Source organism: Ahaetulla prasina, chromosome 9, assembly GCF_028640845.1.
Source record: "Ahaetulla prasina isolate Xishuangbanna chromosome 9, ASM2864084v1, whole genome shotgun sequence".
Taxonomy (NCBI): Eukaryota; Metazoa; Chordata; class Lepidosauria; order Squamata; family Colubridae; genus Ahaetulla; species Ahaetulla prasina.
Genome location: NC_080547.1, coordinates 31,147,189 through 31,166,326, shown reverse-complemented (window position 1 = coordinate 31,166,326; position 19,138 = coordinate 31,147,189). Strand labels below are relative to the sequence as shown.

Here is a 19,138-nt window from a genome sequence, read left to right as displayed (position 1 = left end):
AAGAAATTATCATGTATGTATCCAGATATGCAAGCGAAATGTTGGAGATGTAATTGTGATGATGCTACATATTTTCATGTATGGTGGACTTGTAAGAAAATTAAGTCTTTCTGGATAAGAATCTGGTGGATTATGCAGAATGTTCTGAAGAAGAAGATAAAGTTCCTACCACAATTTTTCCTTTTGGGAATAACAACGGACTGTACAGTGATTGAGACTAAGTTGATTTTGAACTTAATAACAGCAGCAAGACTGTTGATTGGACAATATTGGAAGAAAAAAGAATTACCCACAATAGAAGAATGGATATTGAAAGTTTCCAATTTGGCTGAGATGGCTAAAATCTCAGCCTTCTTGAAAGACAGTACTCAAGAAAAATATTTAAATGAATGGAAGAACTGGATTGACTATATTCAAAATAGATATCAGATTAAGAAATTTTGGATTGCTTTTGAATGAAGGATGTTATTTTTGATTTTAATGGAAGAAGTCAGGTTATGTGAGAGAGAAAGATTATAATTGTGGTAGATTTTAAAAATTTAATGTATGACTGTTTTGTTTAAGGAACTATACCTTGTGTTTGCTCCGGGAAGTCCGGGGGGGGGAGGGGGGTTTTGGAGGGAGGGGGGGAGGGGGGGAAATTTAATTGTTCTTGTAAAACTTTTTCAATTAAAAAAAAAAAAAAAGAATTTACTTCCTCTTTATATCATACTGATCTGTGGGACTCATTTACAAAATTATAAACGTCCATAATGTAAAATCCAAAAAGAAACATGCTGCTAAAAAAAGGGGTTATCTTTCCAGGGCATCTTCCCTTCAAGATGTATCTATCTAAAAGCTTCACAATTTTCAGACAGTCCTTCAAGCTACATAAAGTATTTTCTGAAACAGGAAATACTTTGTAGCTTGGGCATTTGCATAATGAGTTGTGGAATTCAACAGCTCATAAAGGTTAGAGATAGAACAAGCAAGGATGAAAGAATGTAAACAAAGATAGCAAAGGATAAAAATGATGGGCATTTAATGTGATACTTCTGCCCCCATTCCAATGAAGAATCTGATATGAGATAATATGGTCTGGGCTCAAGTCTTGGCCCAATTAGCAGGGATCAGGAAAAAATACTTCACATAATCTATATAAATGTAATATTTCTGTCTGCATGACTTTTTGAAAAAGTTAAAGAATTTTTTTTTATAATTTTTTTTTATGTATTACAGGTTGTCTTCGACTTACGACCACAGTTGGGACCAGAATTTCCATTGATGAGCAACGACAGTTGTTAAGTGAGTAGCACCAATTTTACAAACTTTTTTTTGCCATGGTCCTTAAGCAAGTCAATGCAGTTGTTAAATGAATCACACAGTCATTTAGCGCAGGGGTCTCCAACCTTAGTAACTTAAAGGCTTGTGGACTTCAATTTCCAGAGTTCCTCAGCTAGCTTTGGGAGTTGAAGTCCACAAACCTTAACGTTACTAAGGTTGGAGACCCCTGATTTATCGAATCCAGCTTCCCCTCCCCCACTGACTTTGCTTGCTGGAAACCAGCTGGGAAGGTTGCAGATGGTAATCACAGGACCCTGGGATGCTGCAACTGTCGTGAATATGTAACCAGTTGCTAAGTGCCTGAATTTTGATCATATGGCCATGGGGATGCTGTGACAGCCATAAATCCAAGGACCAATTGTCAGTCACTTTTTTCAGTGCTGTTGTAAGTTTGGTCACTATGCAAATGGTTATAAGCCAAGGACTAACTGGATTGAACCGGTGAAACAATGTTGCTTGGCGACCCCCAGGGGTAGGGCCTTCTCTGTGGGGGCTCCTGCCCTCTGGAATGAGCTGCCTCCGGGGCTTTGCCAACTCCCCGACCTTCGGACTTTCCGCCGTGAACTGAAGACTCTTTTATTCCGCTGAGCTGGGCTAGCCTAATTAAGTAATTTTAAATGGGGTTTTAGTTTTTATAGTACTTAGTTTTAAATTTGGCCGCTATTTATATAAATTTTTAGTCTTGTTTTTATTGTATATTTATTGTATTTTAAATTGGCTGTTAACCGCCCTGAGTCCTTCGGGAGAAGGGCGGTATACAAATGCAATAAATAAATAAATAAATAAATAAATAAAATAAAATGTAAAGCAAAAAAAAAAAACACCGCAAGACCATAATGCTCTGCATCTCTACAGCATTCAAGAATTCGGTAATTGCCCTGTGCTATATGATCTTGGTTGTCTAGTACCAGATTAGCGTTATGTGTGAATTCAGCTATCATGGTTCATTGAACAGAGAATTATTACGACAATCAGTATTTGCATGGAGTGTGAATTCAAATCTTGTATGTTTTGCAACCTGGTCATTACCTTCGTTCAGCTAAACCTTCTGAACACTTCAACCAAACTCTGTCTATTAAAGTTACCTGCCCCGTTACAACACCTGGATGTCTGCAACTGGTTTCTGCACATGTGGGCATTGCAGGTGTTTCCTGATTGGCATCTCCACCTTCTTCTGCAGCTCCAGAGGTTAATCTCAAAGTCTACAATGAAAATAATTTTAACTTTTTAAAAAAAATTCTGCAGTTGCTTTCAAATCTCCTGCTACCTCAACAATAGGAGGATTCAAGTATCTGTATTATATTATTAACTCTTCTGCCTAGAACAGGGGTAGTCAACCTTTTTATTATTATTTATTATTATTTATTATTATTATTTATTTATTATTATTAATAATATTAATAATATTATTTATTATTGTTATTATTATTTAATATATTATTAACTCTTCTGCCTAGAATAGGGGTAGTCAACCGCCCACTTTTGTATCTCTGTTAGTAGTAAAATTTTCTAACCGCCCACCGGTTCCACAGTAATGGTGATTTATAAAGTGTATCATCGTCTGCACATGCCTCTCACACACCGTAGGTTGGGTGGGTGGGTGGGGGTGCCGGCTACCAGCTCTGCTTGTCTGTTACAACTGGGTGGTGGTGGTGGGGAGATGCACAAGCTATTCTGGGATGAGGCTCTTTTGTTTGCGGTCACACTATAGCACCATTTAGTTTCACTTACGTAACGTGAACTAAACTTATGCGCGGGCAATACAAATAGTATATTTTCAGAAATTTAAATTGTCACGGGGAATTTTATGAAAACCTAATGATAATGCTATGAAAATTTTTTAAAAAGTCAATTAAATTTAAAAAAAAGGAAAGTGCTTCAGTATCGGAAAAAACCCCTATTGCCCACCATGAAAGCTGGAACGCCCACTAGTGGACGGTAGGGACCAGGTTGACTACCACTGGCCTAGAACATATTAAAGGCTTCAGAGGTTTATAATTTCCCACAACCTATTATTAAATGATCTGAAAAAAACCAAAAGGAATAAGCAAAAGGTTAAACTGATGCAAGGGATCCACCAAGTCCAACAATGTTGGACCATGCAAAGCACTTTTATCTGGAAAAGCAGCTGGAAGATGGTGTGGCCCCAATGGGAAATGCATCAGGAATGAAAAGGGTCTAAACACAAACCCAAGAAGCATGGAAAACCGTCATCATGAAGAACACATTTTTCAACTATGGAATTTGCTGGTGGTGATGGCTGTCATTTAGGTAGTATTGACAGGCATTTCAGTCTATGGAGGATCACATCCTTAACAACAATGGCTTGTAATACTATCCAATTGGGAGTTTTATTTCTTTAGCATATGATGAACATGACAGAAGAGAAGTAAGCTTATATATACAATCCATGTAATTTTATACAAGACCTCTACAGAAATACAGTAGTGGCCTCATAACTGCATATATACAGATAATCCTCAATTTATGACCATAATGGAGCCTGCCATCAAGGTTGTAAGTCATGATAGTCATAAAATGGGCCACCACATGATCAACTTGATTTTATGACTTTCTTTGCACCAGTTGTTAAGTAAATCAATGCCTTGCTATGGGCCACTTTTGCTGAAAATTAGAAGTTATTGCTGGTTTGCGGGGAAATTATTGTAAAATGGGGTCATATTATTGTGGAACACTACAATTAGCCCTGAATAGTAGGCTGGTTGCCAAGTGCCCGACATACAGTCACAAAACCAAAGGGGGTGATGGTCAGAACTTCTGAACCAGATTATAAATATCCCCAGGGAAGTCTATTGTAACTTCAAATAGTCACTAAGTGACCAGTCATAAATTAGGAACTACTGTAGCTAACAGAAAACACAGAATTTTAATTCCAAGGTAGAGACAAGAAAGCAAAAATGAGAGAACAGTGACAAAGTACTCCTTTTGACTTAGGTGATGAAATTAACACAACATGTCCTATGTCCCAAAGCATAACCTTATTGCTATGTCCTCAAAGATGCACATTTCAGTGGCTCAAAGACTTAACACAAGGCATACCTGATAGCTGCTTCTCTTCCTTAAATAGTGGAGGATCTTGATTCTGGGTCCCAAGGGGATCCCCATCTCTTTAAGCTCCTTGTCTGTGCACAAGGCCTGCACATAAGAATTCCACACTCAGAAATACAGTTCTACTATAAACAGGATACAGAAAGGAAGAGGGAAAGGGGCGGGGCTTAGGCTATCCTTCTACATGGCAATTTTAAGAGGCAATTTAGCTTTGTAAAACCAACATACTAATCCCAAACAAAACAAAGGGAGTCTGCAAAGCCCAGAATCAGGAAACACTGCAGAAAAGGTGACTTCTGAATCACAGTCCATAAGCTTTTCCATAACCAATTCCTGTGACCTTCCCTAGTTCACAAACTAAGTCCCAAGAGGCAATGACTTTGAAATGCCACACTACAAGAGTAAGAATGAGACTAACAAAGTGCTTCTCCAAAGATTCTAGCACAGAATGGTTTTGTGTGTGTGTGTGTGTGTGTGTCTGTCTGTCTGTCTGTCTGTCTGTTAAATAATACTGTCCTTAACTATAAAATTGGGACATTCTTGTAAATGCACTTGGATTTCTAAAGCAAGACAGAATAATATAAATAAATAGGAAAGGTAGGATGTTATTCCTTGCCAAAGAAATATCTAATCCTGAACATGAACTATCCCAGATGATGCTCTCCAAGTAGACCCAAACAAAAATTCAATGGGAAAAAAATTGCTCAATCATATCTACCACCCTCTGGTAATTATTGACCTAAAGTTTATTTGCCTTAAGAGGCCATGCTGAAGACAGATATATAAAAGCTAGCAGCATTCATGTTCTAGGTAACAGAAGCAACCCCAGTTTCATTTACCAATGCTCGATTGTCCATTTTTTCCTTCTCAAACACAGCATAATATTCAGAAAGATCAAGTTCTGCTAAGATGTCCTTTATAGATTTGTTGACTTCCTGATCCATTGCCAGCCTTTGTAATCCCTGTGAAAAGTTAATTGGGAAGCTTTTAAGGTTCCTGGTTTCCTTCAGTTTAGGAAGTTTGTAAATGTTACCACTGAAATAAATGATCAAATTGTAGAATTTTACAAATGATTCTTCTAATATTGAGTTGCAGAACCTGTTTGGTGTAGTGATTAGGGTCTCAGACTGGAAACCAGGAGACCTGAATTCTAGTCTCCCCCCACCCCCCACCCCGCCGCCCCTTAGGTAGAAAACCAGGTGTGTGACCTTGGGCCAATTACTCAGGCAGTTGTAAACCACCTTGCCAAGAAAACTGCAGGGACTTGTCCAGGCAGTCTCCGACAATTGGACAGAATTGAAGACAAACAAACAACGGTTAAATCAAAGTTCAATCATGCTTGGAGCACAACTACTGAAATCAATGGAGCATGTCAACCTTTATGTCTATGGAGATTCTCAGTCATGGTTGTCCCAAAGGTGCTTTTTTCAAGAGGCAACAGGACTTTCTGGTTTTTCTTTGAAGACGTTTCGCTTCTCACCCAAGAAGCTTCTTCAGCTCTGAAGAAACTTCTTGAATGAGAAGTGAAACATATTCAAAGAAAAACCAGAGAGTCCTGTTGCCTCTTGAAAAAAGCACCTTTGGGATGTTAACTTTCACTAACTTTGAAGTCCATTGTTTAACCAAACATATAAAGCTGCCCATCTCAGGTAATGACTCTGGGTGGCTTACAATTCAAAAAATATATAATGCAATTAAAATATTAAATACAATTTAAAACACTAAGAACACTAAATTCAAATCTAATCCAGCCCAGAGAAACAGCTTAAATGTCCTGTAATTTCATTAAGGAAAACAATTAAAGATTTATTTAATCCTCCTACAGACAGATAATAAAACATTTATTGATAGCTGAAATCCTATATCACCTTATACAGGGAGTCCTGATAGAGGACTAAATTTCTGTTGTTAAGTGAGACATTTGTTAAAAGTGCATTTTGCCCCATTTTATGACCTTTCTTGGCACAGTTGTTAAGTGAATCACTGCAGTTGATAAATTAATAACCTGATTGTTAAGTGAATCTGGCTTCTCCATTGACTTTGCTTGTCAGAAGGCCACTAAAGGGGATCACATGATCTTGGGACACGGCAATGGTCATAAATATGAACCAATTGCCAAGCATCTGCATTTTAATCACTTGATCATGGGGATGCTGGAAATGTCATTAACTGTGGAAAACTGTCATAAGTCACTTTTTTCAGTCCCATTGTAACTTCGAACAGTCACTAAACGAACTGTTGTAAATCGAGGATTATCTGTAGAGACTAAGCTTCATTAGAATCAATGAGAATTTTTTTACACAGGTTTTGCTGTAATCCTCTCTCAGTGGAATTTCTAAATCCAAAAATTTGTTTAGAAGGGCCCCATCTCATCCCATATTTCCTTAGAACAAGGGTCTCCAACCTTGGTCCCTTTAAGACTTGCGGACTTCAACTCCCAGAGTTCCTCAGCCAGCTTTGCTGGCTGAGGGACTCTGGGAGTTGAAGTCCGCAAGTCTTAAAGGAACCAAGGTTGGAGACCCCTGCCTTAGAAAACCCTGGGGAATCTGTAAAGATTATCACCTTACTCAAAACTAGGGAACAATTAAGTTTAACAAAAGCCATACGATGGTTGTCCCAAAAGTGCTTTTTCAAGAGGCAAGTTCAGTTCCTCTTGAAAAAGCACTTTTCGGATAACCAGGACCTGGATGACTGAGAATCTCCATAGACCAAACTACAGTTCTTCTCCCAGGACTACCTGACAGTATTTCTGAAGATTAGAAAGTTACCGGTATCTTGGCTAAATGAAAGCACACTGTGAAAGTATCAGTGAATTTGGGCTTAACACAAATTGAAACCACAGAATAAATGCAAACATTTACCTCTTTTTTTTCTTGCTCATCAGGTGTCCATTTCTGATTTGTGAGAAGATCAAATAATATAAGAGACCCTAAGAAAAGAACATCATGAGCAGGTATCAATGTCTTGGAGAAAATCACAAATAAGGAGTGTCAGAACTTGACAAAGGTTTCAACCTTCTCAATCTATAAAATAAAAGGTAAAGGTAAAGGTTTCCATCGCACATATGTGCTAGTCGTTGCCGACTCTAGGGGGAGGTGCTCATCTCCGTTTCAAAGCCGAAGAGCCAGCGCTGTCCAAAGTCGTCTCCGTGGTCATGTAGCCGGCATGACTCAACACCAAAGGTGCACGGAATGCTGTTACCTTCCCACCAAAGGTGGTCCCTATTTTTTCTACTTGCATTTTTACGTGCTTTCGAAACTGCTAGGTTGGCAGAAGCTGGGACAAGTAACAGGAGCTCACCCCGTTACACGGCAGCACTAGGGATTCGAACCGCTGAGCTGCCGACCTTTCGATCGACAAGCTCAACGTCCTAGCCCCTGAGCCACCGTGTCCCTACATCTATAAAATATAGATCCATAATTCTTGTTAGTTTAAAAAAAGCAATAATGGAGAAATTATTGATTTTACAATTTGGAAAGTGGAACCAATGGAAGAAACTAGATTTTTTTAAATCTATAACCTAGGAATCTTATCCTTAAGGTTTTTTTTTTAACTTTGTACAAAAAAAGAAGACAAATCCCCTTCAAAAGTTTATGTTCTAATTATTATTTTTTTGCTATACAGAAATATATTATCAGTATATCACCCACTAGACATAAAAATGCAAGGAGAGGAACAAATCTATCAGCCCTGCAAATTTTTAATCAAGTGGCAAAAAAACTGCATACATTACATTCTGAAAAGTCAGAAAAACCCAGGAAATGCTGCATCTTGAAGAATAATAGCTCAGGCTGTTAGAATAATAGCCGTAATAGCTCAGGCTGTTAGAAGCCTGTTATTAGAACACAGTAGCCTGCAATTACTGCAGGTTCGAGCCCGGCCCAAGGTTGACTCAGCCTTCCATCCTTTATAAGGTAGGTAAAATGAGGACCCAGATTGTTGGGGGGGGCAATAAGTTGACTTTGTAAAATATACAAATAGAATGAGACTATTGCCTTATACACTGTAAGCCGCCCTGAGTCTTCGGAGAAGGGCGGGATATAAATGTAAATTAAAAAAAAATAAAAAAAATCCCAGGAACACGACGATCTAGTTTCAGTACAAGATTTTAAATGGATTTGAAGTAGAATAGGTAATAAGTGACCCTGTTTGTCCTGTATATTTGAATGACAGAGCTCATTCCCAGATTTTATTTATTGATTTATAAAATTGATATGCTGCCCATCTTACCTCATCCCAAATGAAATGATTTTAGAAGTCTTTACACCAATTAAGACCACTATTGACTTGATCAGCGTTTCCAACCTTTCCAGATTTGTTGACCGGAGGAGGAAGGGAGAGAAAGGTTCCGCGCGGCAAACTCACATGTGTGCAGTTTGTGTGAGCAGTGCACTCATGTGCCCACCGTTCACATAAGTGGAACATATGTGTGCAAGCTCGCCCACAAGTTGTATGCCGTTTCTGCAGCCCGTGGTTGGGGACCCCTGGGCTAGATTACCTAGATATAGTCACCTGGGATTTCCAGCAACGTTTTTTCCTTGCCCTACCTAGAGGGGTCAGAGAACAATCTGAATGCAAGATAAGTACTCTATTATGAATTGCTCAAGATCATTAATACTTGATTAAAACAATGTATTTGGTTTTAATTCTTCTTTTTCCTGTGATCTGTATATGTTTCAATTATAAATTAATTTAAGATAATCATGCATATATTGTGCTCTCTCTGGAAATTTTTTTTCTATGTTGATCGAACAGTCCAAAACATTTCTAGTCCATTATATTGTAAACTAGCTGAATACCTGTGCTTTGCTACAAAACTATGTGATCGGGCTTGATAAATCGACACTTACAGCTTGAAAATTAATGAGTAGTTACGATCAATCGGCCTCTCCTTCTCTCCCTCAGCCTTGCCCCACAGAACCTTCCCCTATCCTATCCCCCTTCTCTCTCTCAGCCTTGCCCCACAGAAACGTCTCCTATCCTATCCCCTTTTGTCCCTCAGGCTTGGTCCACAGAAGCCTCCCCTATCCTATCTCCTGCTTGCTGCTGTGAAAGTAAAACTGAAACTGAAACTCCTCTCCTCTGCTTGTGTTTTGCATTTGGAACAGATTTCTTTTCAGGTGGGGAGGATGAGTAGAACTCCTTAGCATCAGACCATGTTAATAATAATATAGGAAATACTAATCCTGATGGTCATTTTGAAAAATCCTTTCTTAGTGAGCACCTAGAAGCCAAGAGGAACATATGTGGCAAATTTCAAGTATGTAGGCTTTACGGTTCTGGAGATTTTGTGATGATGCATGAATGGTATTTTGCTTTTATATATAGATAGATAACATACTGTATGCTGATAGGCTTTGCATCAAAGTAAGAAAAATAATTATACCTAAGCTATGGCCGGCTATGGAGACTCCTCCTTTGAAATCAGGATTTCTCTCCAAAAAGAGCAGGTAGATCCGGTTCATTTCTGATGCAACCGTATCCACAATAGTTTGACAGTAGGTAGAGCTGTTGTAGAAAAACACATCCAGGATGGTATCATTGATGAAGTGACGTAAGCGGTTGATGCTTGGCAAAGTGATTCTCTCCAAATTTCTGTGAGTAAAGCAGACAAGGACATTTAGAAAGAACCATAATTTAAACAATTCCCACTGACCACTGTCATTTTTCCTCTTAGTATTCCAACTGCTATATTCTGCCACTGAAGTTTCTGTTATTGTAAGGAGGCTTCACTACAAAAGGTGGATCAAAATAAAACTCACTAATAAAAATACTAAAGTACTCTTGTGATTGGTTTTATTAACCCATAAGCACAATTTAATTCGATGAACTTCTAAAACAACATAATGAGAATTAACCTGGAAATTAATTGTTTGTAATGTCTACATCTAATTCTTATCAAGAAAAGGATGATTTGTGACTTGGCTTGGCTGAGATCACAGGAGGTCTGGAAGAGTGAGGTAATGTATCAAACTCTGAGACCAAGGAAATCAGATCTATTTTATCTATTTTATATACATTGTATAGAGTCCCCAAAAGTCTAAAATGCAGAGAATCTATCTTTATTGCCTACTCTCAGCAGTTACAATTGTAGCATTTTATAAAATGAAAAATATCTTTGTAGATCTCAGGCTATGTTCAACCTATGCAGAAACATTGCAAAATGCACTTACACATCTACTCCTGTATGTAAAGTACTGTGCCAGTTCACTGGAATAAATTCAACTCGACCAATCTGTTGCTGTTCCTGAGCTTTCTTGAAATGGGCTGAGAGCATATTCAAGGAAACGCTGCGGAAATCGTTGACTGAAGAAGAAGATGACACTATTTGGAATCAAGGTAGGTATTACTGTACACTTAACAATGGGGAAGGAAAATTCAATTTCCTGGGAAGACTGGAAGTAGACTGAAATCGGAAACCAGAACAAGAAAAAGAGATAAATTCCTCTTTCTCAGCACTGTTTATTAGATTTTTATCCCGCCTCATTACAAGTAACTCAAAGCACAACAACAACCAAGAAAGGGGCATTGGGTAGAAACAGAGTGATTGGCCCAGTCACCCAGCTAGCTTTCCTGCCTAAGGGAGGACTAGAAGTCAAAGTCTCCTGGTTTCTATACCAGACTGTTCCAATTTATTTTTAGGGGGAAAAAACACAATAAATGCAGAGAAGACTTCTCTACATGTCATCTACTGTAGTCCTAAAGTGTTTGTAAAAAGTGTGCCTTCAAATCAATTTTGGCTCCTGGTTACCCCTTAGAGATGCCTATGAAGTTTTCTTAGCAACATTTTTTGGGGGGAAATAGTAGGCTCTTGTCTGCTTCTTGGGGTGACAAATAAGAATTGGCCTCAAATCCCCAAGCTGGCTTGTGCCTAAGGAAGGACTAGAATTCAACAATTCCTATCTGGTTCTTGAAAACCACTACATCAAACTGGCTCTGTAAGCAGTTTGTAACTCTTATATATTTATTAAAAAGATAAGTCGTTAGTCCTAGCAGTAGCAGCAATTGCCTGATTCTTGTTCTTCTCTCCAGTTATGATTCTGGAAATTTAGCATTTCCACAGATACGTTTTCTCAGAAGATTTGTAAGAAAGTCCCCCCCTAGAAACCTCATCACTGACATGTTACTGTACAGGTAGTTTCAATAACAAGGTTACTTCACTAATGTAGTTGCCCCTCCAAACTGTATTTATGCAATCCATTTTATGCAGTGGGACCGTTTTATACAATTGGACGAGATGGACTTGAAAATCATTAACCTTAAGAAGCAAGATTCATTGTGAAAAAGGGAAATGTTCAAGCAACTGCTTCAACTGCTTCTTCATTTAAAAATTAAAATGATAACAGCATTATGTAAACATTACTTTGGAGAACCTGGCATTGCAAAGGATATCATTGCTCAAATCCCACCTCCTTCAATACTAGTCAAGATTTATTGATACTATGCTTAACACAATGTAATTTATATTTTCACAGATCTTGAGTTATAAGCTTTCATGGATCACAACAGAAACATAATCTTTATGTCATAGTAAAATGTGTTTTAAAGGTGTTGTAAAATAATTCCCAACAAAAGAATCCCATGTAATTGAGGGCTCCCTAATATGAAGCAACCATTACTGTTTGGGCATATCTTTCTTTGGAATCATCTCCAGGTAATTGCAACAGTAGCTAGAAATAAATGATTTCCCAACAGCAAAGTCTCTTACCAAGTTGATTATGATGATAACAATGCTAAACCTATAATTATTGTGGAATAAAAGCAACTAAAAACCATTGGTATAAATTTGTGGGTATGTCCAGGTAGTCCTTAACTTAATTTGGTGATTCTTCAAAGTTATAATATCACAGGGAAAAATGGCTTAGGAAATGCCCTCACACTTATGAGCATTGCAGCATCCCCATTGTCATATGATCAAAATTCAGATGCTTGACAACTGGCATATATTTATGCCAGGGTAATGTGATCTTCACCTTCCTAGTTGGCTTCCAATGGGCAAAATTGGTGGGGGGTGGACTGGATTTGTTTAATGACTGTGATTTCCTTAACAACTGCAGTGATTTGTTTAAAAACTATACCCCCAAAATAGCAAAATTGAATACAACTCCCTTAACAACCACGTTGCTTAGCAACAGAAATCCTGATCCCAATTGTGGTATTAAATTGAGAGTCATCTGTATTAGTAGCTCAGGTCTGCAAACAACATAGCATCCACTTGTACAGGAGGACAAATTTGGAAAAACCTGGTTTTATATGGTTAATAGTCATGGTAATAATATCTGTCAATTCAACACACCCCAATTCCTTTTGGGGATGCAGAACCAGCAACTTTTCTTCTTTGCACTTACCACATTGAACAATACTCCGGAATCGAATATCACAAGCTGGTCCAATTCCATGAACAACAAAAACTAAATGATCAATTTGCATTGGTTCCCCTGAAACAAACAATCAAGAACCTACTCAGGGTGCTGTTTCCAAAAAGATGCCAAATCTTATTAAATCTGGAGTGTCTTGGTTATTTGAAAATTAAAAATGCTGGAACTAGATTAAACATTTGATAATATTCAAGCTTATTCCAGTTGATATTATTTTTATGATGGAATGGAATGGGGATGGGGATGGGGTGGGGATGGGGATGGGGATAGAACGGAACAGAACAGCACCGTTTGGCCAAGTATGATTACACACACAAGGAATTTGCCTCCAGTGCATAATCTCTCAGTGTACAAAGCAACAGAATAATCAATCAATTACAATATAGCTGGAAGGGATCTTAAAGGTCTTCTAGTCCAGCCTCCTGCTCAAGCAGGAGACCCTATACCATTTCAGACAAGTGACTGTCTTAAAAACCTCCTGTGATGAAACACCCACAATTTCTGAAGGCAAGCTGTCCATTGGTTAATTGTCCTCACTGTTAGGAAGTTTCTCCTTAATTCCAGGTTGCTTCTCTCCTTGATTAGTTTCCATCCATTGTTGCTTATCCTGCCCTCTGGTGCTTTGGAAAATAAATTGACCCCCTCTTCTTTGTGGCAACCTCTTAAATACTGGAAAACTGCTATCATATCCCCCCTGGTCCTTTTCTCTAGACAGCCAAACCAAATCCTGCAACCGTTCTTCATATGTTTTAGTCTCCAGGCCTTTAATCATTTTAGTTGCTCTACTTTGCACTTTTTCCAAAGTCTTAACATCTTTTTTGTAATGTGGTGACCAAAACTGGATGCAGTATTCCAGATGTGGTCTTACTAAGGCTTTATAAAGCGGCACTAATACTTCATGTAATTTTGATTCTATGCCTCTGTTTATACAGCCAAGGATTATATTAGCTTTTTTGGCTGCTGCCAAACACTGCTGGCTCGTATTTAAGTGATTGTCCACTAGGACTCCAAGGTCCCTCCCACAGTTACTGTTTTTGAGCCAGGTTTTGCCTAATCCATACTTGTACCTTTGGTTTTTCCTGCCCAGGTGTAAAACCTTGTTTTTTATCACATTAAATTTCATCTTGTTGGATAGGGCCCATTGATCAAGTCTGTCAAGATCTTTTTGGATCCTGAACTTGCCTTCGGGGGTGTTGTCTATTTCTGCCAACTTAGTGTCATCTGCAAATTTGATGAGTTCCCCTTCTAATAATAGTCATAATAATGACACTAAGTAGAGAAAGTAGTATAAAGATAAGAAGGATAATAGTAAAACAGCCAAAACTACATGCGTAAATATACTTTGACATTAGACAGTCTAAAAATAAACAATTATACAGATTCTGCTGTTCCTTTCCTCTTTTTTGTTCTCTTTACTCTTAAAAATCTTGCTCAGAATAATTTTCTAAAAATACATAATACTTTCTTAATGTTTTAGTCTCATGTTTCTAATTTGTGTAAGAAATAATCCCTGAGCACTCCTTGAGCAAAAGCATATCAAACAATTAAAGTGTGTTCCAAACAAAGATGAAAATAATTATCCACCATGAGGGATTTCAACAGATATATTGTCCACTCCTCTCTTCACAGTCCTTGGCCGGCCTTGTTCTGCAGGACTCACACCCCAGTCGTCTGTGACTGCTACTGGTTGGTAATGTACCATTAACTTGAAGGAAAACAAGAAAAGCAAATCAGATCAACTAATCTGATAACAAAACGGAGATAAGCATTAATAAAGGTCTCTGTAACTAAGCAAAGATACTAAAGAAAATCCTAATGGCCACACAGACACCAACCATGCAGCGGCTTCCAGCCTCCTGCTACTGATTATGTTGTGCTTTGATTTTTGTAGCACCGCAGAGAGCATTGAGAGTGTTCCAAGGCAGGTTATGAAACAGCTACATTTATTCAAATATTTCTTAAATCCATTTAAAAACAGTAAACAGAACTTCTGCCTCCCAGTCATTTCCCAAAGCCTGGCACAGCTAAAAATACAAATTTTTGCTGGTCTCCAAAATGAGACCAAAGAGCAATGGAAAGAAACCACTTGAGAGACCCACAGCATTCCACAGTCATTGAGTCATAATAAAAAGTGCTCAAAGTTTAATAGAAACCAACCTCAGCTCTTGGAAAGAAAGCAACCTCAGCTGACCTGAGGATCCTTAGGAGAAAAAACATCTTTCCTCTTGTCCTACTAAGTTACAGTAGGCAATTTATAACAATCTAGATGTTGCTAAATTACCCTTCCTAGCATCCGTCCCAATTGGTCATGTCCCTGGGGATGGGAGCAATTATAGCTGTCAGGAGTACAAGTAGTCTTCGGCTTACAACCACAATTCAGCCCAAAATTTCTGTTGCTAAGTGAAAGAGTTGTTAAGTGAACTTTGCCGCACTTGGAAACTGAAACGTTGCAGTTGTTAAGTTAGTAACATGGTTGCTAAGTGACTCTGGATTCCCCCCCAACTTTGCTTGTCAGAGGGTCACAAAAGGGGTTGACCCCAGGAAATAGCAACCATCATAAATATGTGTTAGTTGCCAAGTGTCTGAATTTTGATCACATAATCATTGGGATCATGCCACAGTCATAAGTGTAAAAAATGGTCATAACTCACTTTTTAACTTTGAACAGTCACTAAATGAACTGTTGTAAGTTGAGGACTACCTGTATAGCTCAGGCAGCACATTTGAGTACCATAGGTTGCCAATTCTTTTCCTAGAATCTTGCAAGACACTGAAAACTAAGTTAACCTTTAAAAATGGAACATATTTATCCTCTCCTAACATGCCCCATATAATTGCTCTCCCTGCTCAATATCCTTAATATAAGATAAGGAAAATATAAGAAAATATAGTGTACATATGCTGAGTAAGATATCATCTCATTCCAATTTATCAAATATTTTAATTTAATTATTTTTTAATTGAATTTGAATTTATTGTAAAATGTACAAGAGCTCATGCAAGACCTCATTCAAGAGCTCAGGGATGTATACATACAACTCTTTCTTTCTACTTTTCTTACAACACCTCTATAAAACACCAGATGTAATTCTAATATGCATTTCTAAGCTTGTTAACTGCAACTGGAAAGTTTATGACCTTGGGCAACATCACAGACCATTAAGAGATGTTTCCTAAAGGAAACGAAATATCTCTTGGCCTATGCTCAGGAAAATTCTCCGCTCCTGCCCCAGAGCTATTCCTTGGGCACACAAAAACTTGTGTTGCATTACGGAAACTTTCAGAACTTTCCTTAATAAAGTTCATATTATTAAGAACAAGCAACATGTTTCTTGAAAGAGAAAAACATCAACTTTACCATACCTTTGGGTTATGTAATATGATTACTTCTCTGTTTGGAGATTCCAATTTTTTCTTCCATTCATCTAAGGTCACACAAATCATATAAGTGTCCTTCAAAGGAAACCAAAATAGAGTACTTTGAGAGTCAACATATTTTTTATTTTTACATTATAAAAATCTAACTATGTAAATTTTACTCAGAGTTGACTACTCTAAATAATTACATAAAGCCAAAAATGTTGCAAATGATTGTCAATATCATCCTCTCTACATTCATAGGTCAGAAGATGTCTGCAGGGGGGATGGGATGGGATGGGATGGGATGGGGAGGGAAGGGGAGGGAAGGGAAAGGAAGGGAAGGGAAGGGAAGGGAAGGGAAGGAAAGGGAAGGGAAGGAAAGGAAAGGAAAGGAAAGGAAAGGAAAGGAAAGGAAAGGAAAGGAAAGGGAAACTAAGTCTTGTTTCCCACTGCAGTGCTCTCTAATAAGGTTTGGTTTTTGTTTCAACAAGACTATAGCTACAGTTTAAAAAAACCAAGAGAACAGATCACTGCATGTTTTCCACCATAGGTGTGATTAAATATAACAGATATTCTTCTTCACTATCATGAGAATTCTCTGTAGAGAAATTATTACTTCTTTTTTGGTTTGCATGGATTACTATTTCAAATGGCTTGATTTCATTTTAATTACTTTGGAAGCAATTCATATTTTGAGTCCCAAAATATATTTTTATTTTTATTTTTATTTATTTTTTTGTCACATCATCATACAAAAAGATTATATAGTATATACACATATAAACATATATAGGAAGAAGAAAAGAAAAACAATAGGACAGGAACGGTAGGCACGTTTGTGCGCTTATGCACGCCCCTTATGGTCCTCTTAGGAATGGGGTGAGGTCAAGAGTAGAAAGTTTTTGGTTAAAGCTATTAGGATTATGGGAAGAGACCACAGAGTCAGGTAAAGTATTCCAAGCACTGATGATTCTGTTACAGAAGTCATATTTTCTGCAATCTAGATTAAAGCGGTTTACATTAAGTTTAAATCTATTGGTTGCCCTTGTATTATTGCAATTAAAGCTGAAGTAGTCTTTGACAGGAAGGACATTACAATAGATGATTCTGTGAGTTAAACTTAGGTCTTGTCGTAGGCGACGGAGTTCCAAGTTTTCTAAGCCTAGGATTTCAAGTCTGGTGGGATAAGGTATTTTGTTGTTTTCAGAGGAATGGAGAACTCTTCTTGTAAAATATTTCTGGACACGTTCAATTGTATTGATGTCAGAGATGTGGTGAGGGTTCCAAACAGGTGAGCTGTATTCTAGAATTGGTCTAGCAAATGTTTTATATGCTCTGGTTAGTAGTGTGGTGTTTTTGGAAAAGAAGCTACGCAAAATTAGGTTTACAACTCTTAGAGCTTTTTTTGCTATGTAGTTGCAGTGGGCTTTGGCACTTAGATCATTTGACATGAAAACTCCAAGGTCTTTAACGGGATGGGGGTCGTCTGTAAGGTAATGTCCATCTAGTATGTACTTAGTTTTAGAGTTCTTTTTTCCTATATGTAAGACTGAGCATTTGCTGGTTGAAATTTGGAGCTGCCAATTTTTAGACCAAGCGGTTAGATGGTCAAGGTCGTTTTGAATGATAGAAGTGTTGTCTGTGGTGTTAAATAGTTTGACATCGTCAGCAAAGAGAACACAATTACTTGAGATATGGTCACAAAGATCATTAATGTATAGAATAAAGAGTGTTGGTCCAAGGACGCTGCCTTGAGGAACGCCACTCTTGACAGGAACAGGATTTGATAAAGCATTGCCAATTTTGACCACTTGTTGTTAAATAAGATTTAAGGTTTTTGGTTCAGCTTCATATCATTAGATATCAGAATCCACTAGTTAGATTTACATGCTTTCAGTTTCCAACTGGAACATTCTATAAAATTTACTGCCTACAATCAAACAAATGTTTCTGCTCAAACTCAGCTGATGGAGGTAATATAAGCTTTTTTGAAACTATGATGTTCATCCAGAATACAAACAAATTAGTGCCTAGGACTAATATACAAATAGGTGAGGGTTAACAGAGAAAAATACGTATCTCTTACTGCTACCTACAATTTCAACTAAATTCACCACAATGAAATTAATTGTGTCCTAAAATGTCATTTCCCACTCAAAGGATTTGGGTAGACTTGCCCTCACTTCCAAACAAATATCCAGAATGAAGCAGGTACTTTGTAAGGAAAAAGGGACTCAAAGAACATAATGCAGCAAGAAATTAAAATATGAGCCACCCTCAGTTAGATAGGCCTATTAAGTAAACCACACATTGTTCCTTGCAGTGTGATGGTCAGCATACGTTACATTCTAAAAGCAAAGCAGAAGGGCAAGGTATCTTGCAAAGTCAAGACTGGTGGGTTTGTTTGTTTTTAATTGCATTTGCAGATAATACCAAGTCAACTTGGTCATGAAACAAAGAGAAGGGAAGCTACCAATAACTAAGGAAGAGGATCCAACTGCTCCAAGGGGATGGAGAGGACTGCTGAAGAGGCAGCTCTCATACATTCCGAATATTTAAATTGAAAAGGGCCTCCTTAGTCTCCTTTGGATCAGAAAGAGCTGAATGACCAAGGACTAAATTAGATTCAAAACGGCCGATTCATGAATGTGGCCTCCAAAACCAAAAAGTTAGTAAAATATTTTAGAATTTAGAAGAACAGTCCTTGGAGGGATCCTGATTCGGTTCAGGGTAGCGCTTTTGTTGATTTAGTGATGCCCAGTTATTTACTCGCTAGAGAGCCCTGGTGGTGCAGTGGTTAGAATGCGGTATTGCAGGCTAACTCTGCTCACTGCCAGGAGTTTGATCCTGACCGGCTCAAGGTTGACTCAGGCTTCCATCCTTCCGAGGTCAATAAAAGGAGGACTCAGATTGTTGGAGGCAATAGGCTGACTCTGTAAACTGCTTAGAGGGTTGTAAAGCACTATAAAGTGGTATATAAGTCTAAGTGGTATTGGTATTGCTACCCT

The 19,138-nt window shown here is 38.0% G+C and overlaps 1 protein-coding gene across 4 annotated transcripts in view; it reads right to left on the bottom strand.

Moving 5' to 3' along the window:
• Nucleotides 1-19,138, bottom strand: part of DDHD2 (DDHD domain containing 2) — a 39,870-nt gene that overhangs the window by 16,202 nt on the left and 4,530 nt on the right. For 3 of the 4 annotated variants that reach the window (XM_058194438.1, XM_058194437.1, XM_058194436.1), the window contains 9 exons: nucleotides 16,134-16,223; nucleotides 14,355-14,475; nucleotides 12,741-12,830; nucleotides 10,566-10,698; nucleotides 9,779-9,987; nucleotides 7,254-7,321; nucleotides 5,232-5,354; nucleotides 4,384-4,479; nucleotides 2,409-2,525 (listed from right to left, as the gene is read on the bottom strand). In XM_058194438.1, coding sequence (XP_058050421.1) covers nucleotides 2,409-2,525; nucleotides 4,384-4,479; nucleotides 5,232-5,354; nucleotides 7,254-7,321; nucleotides 9,779-9,987; nucleotides 10,566-10,698; nucleotides 12,741-12,830; nucleotides 14,355-14,475; nucleotides 16,134-16,223 — 1,047 coding nt within the window. The remainder of the gene's footprint in view (nucleotides 1-2,408; nucleotides 2,526-4,383; nucleotides 4,480-5,231; nucleotides 5,355-7,253; nucleotides 7,322-9,778; nucleotides 9,988-10,565; nucleotides 10,699-12,740; nucleotides 12,831-14,354; nucleotides 14,476-16,133; nucleotides 16,224-19,138) is intronic. The other variant, XM_058194439.1, reaches the window with a different exon arrangement.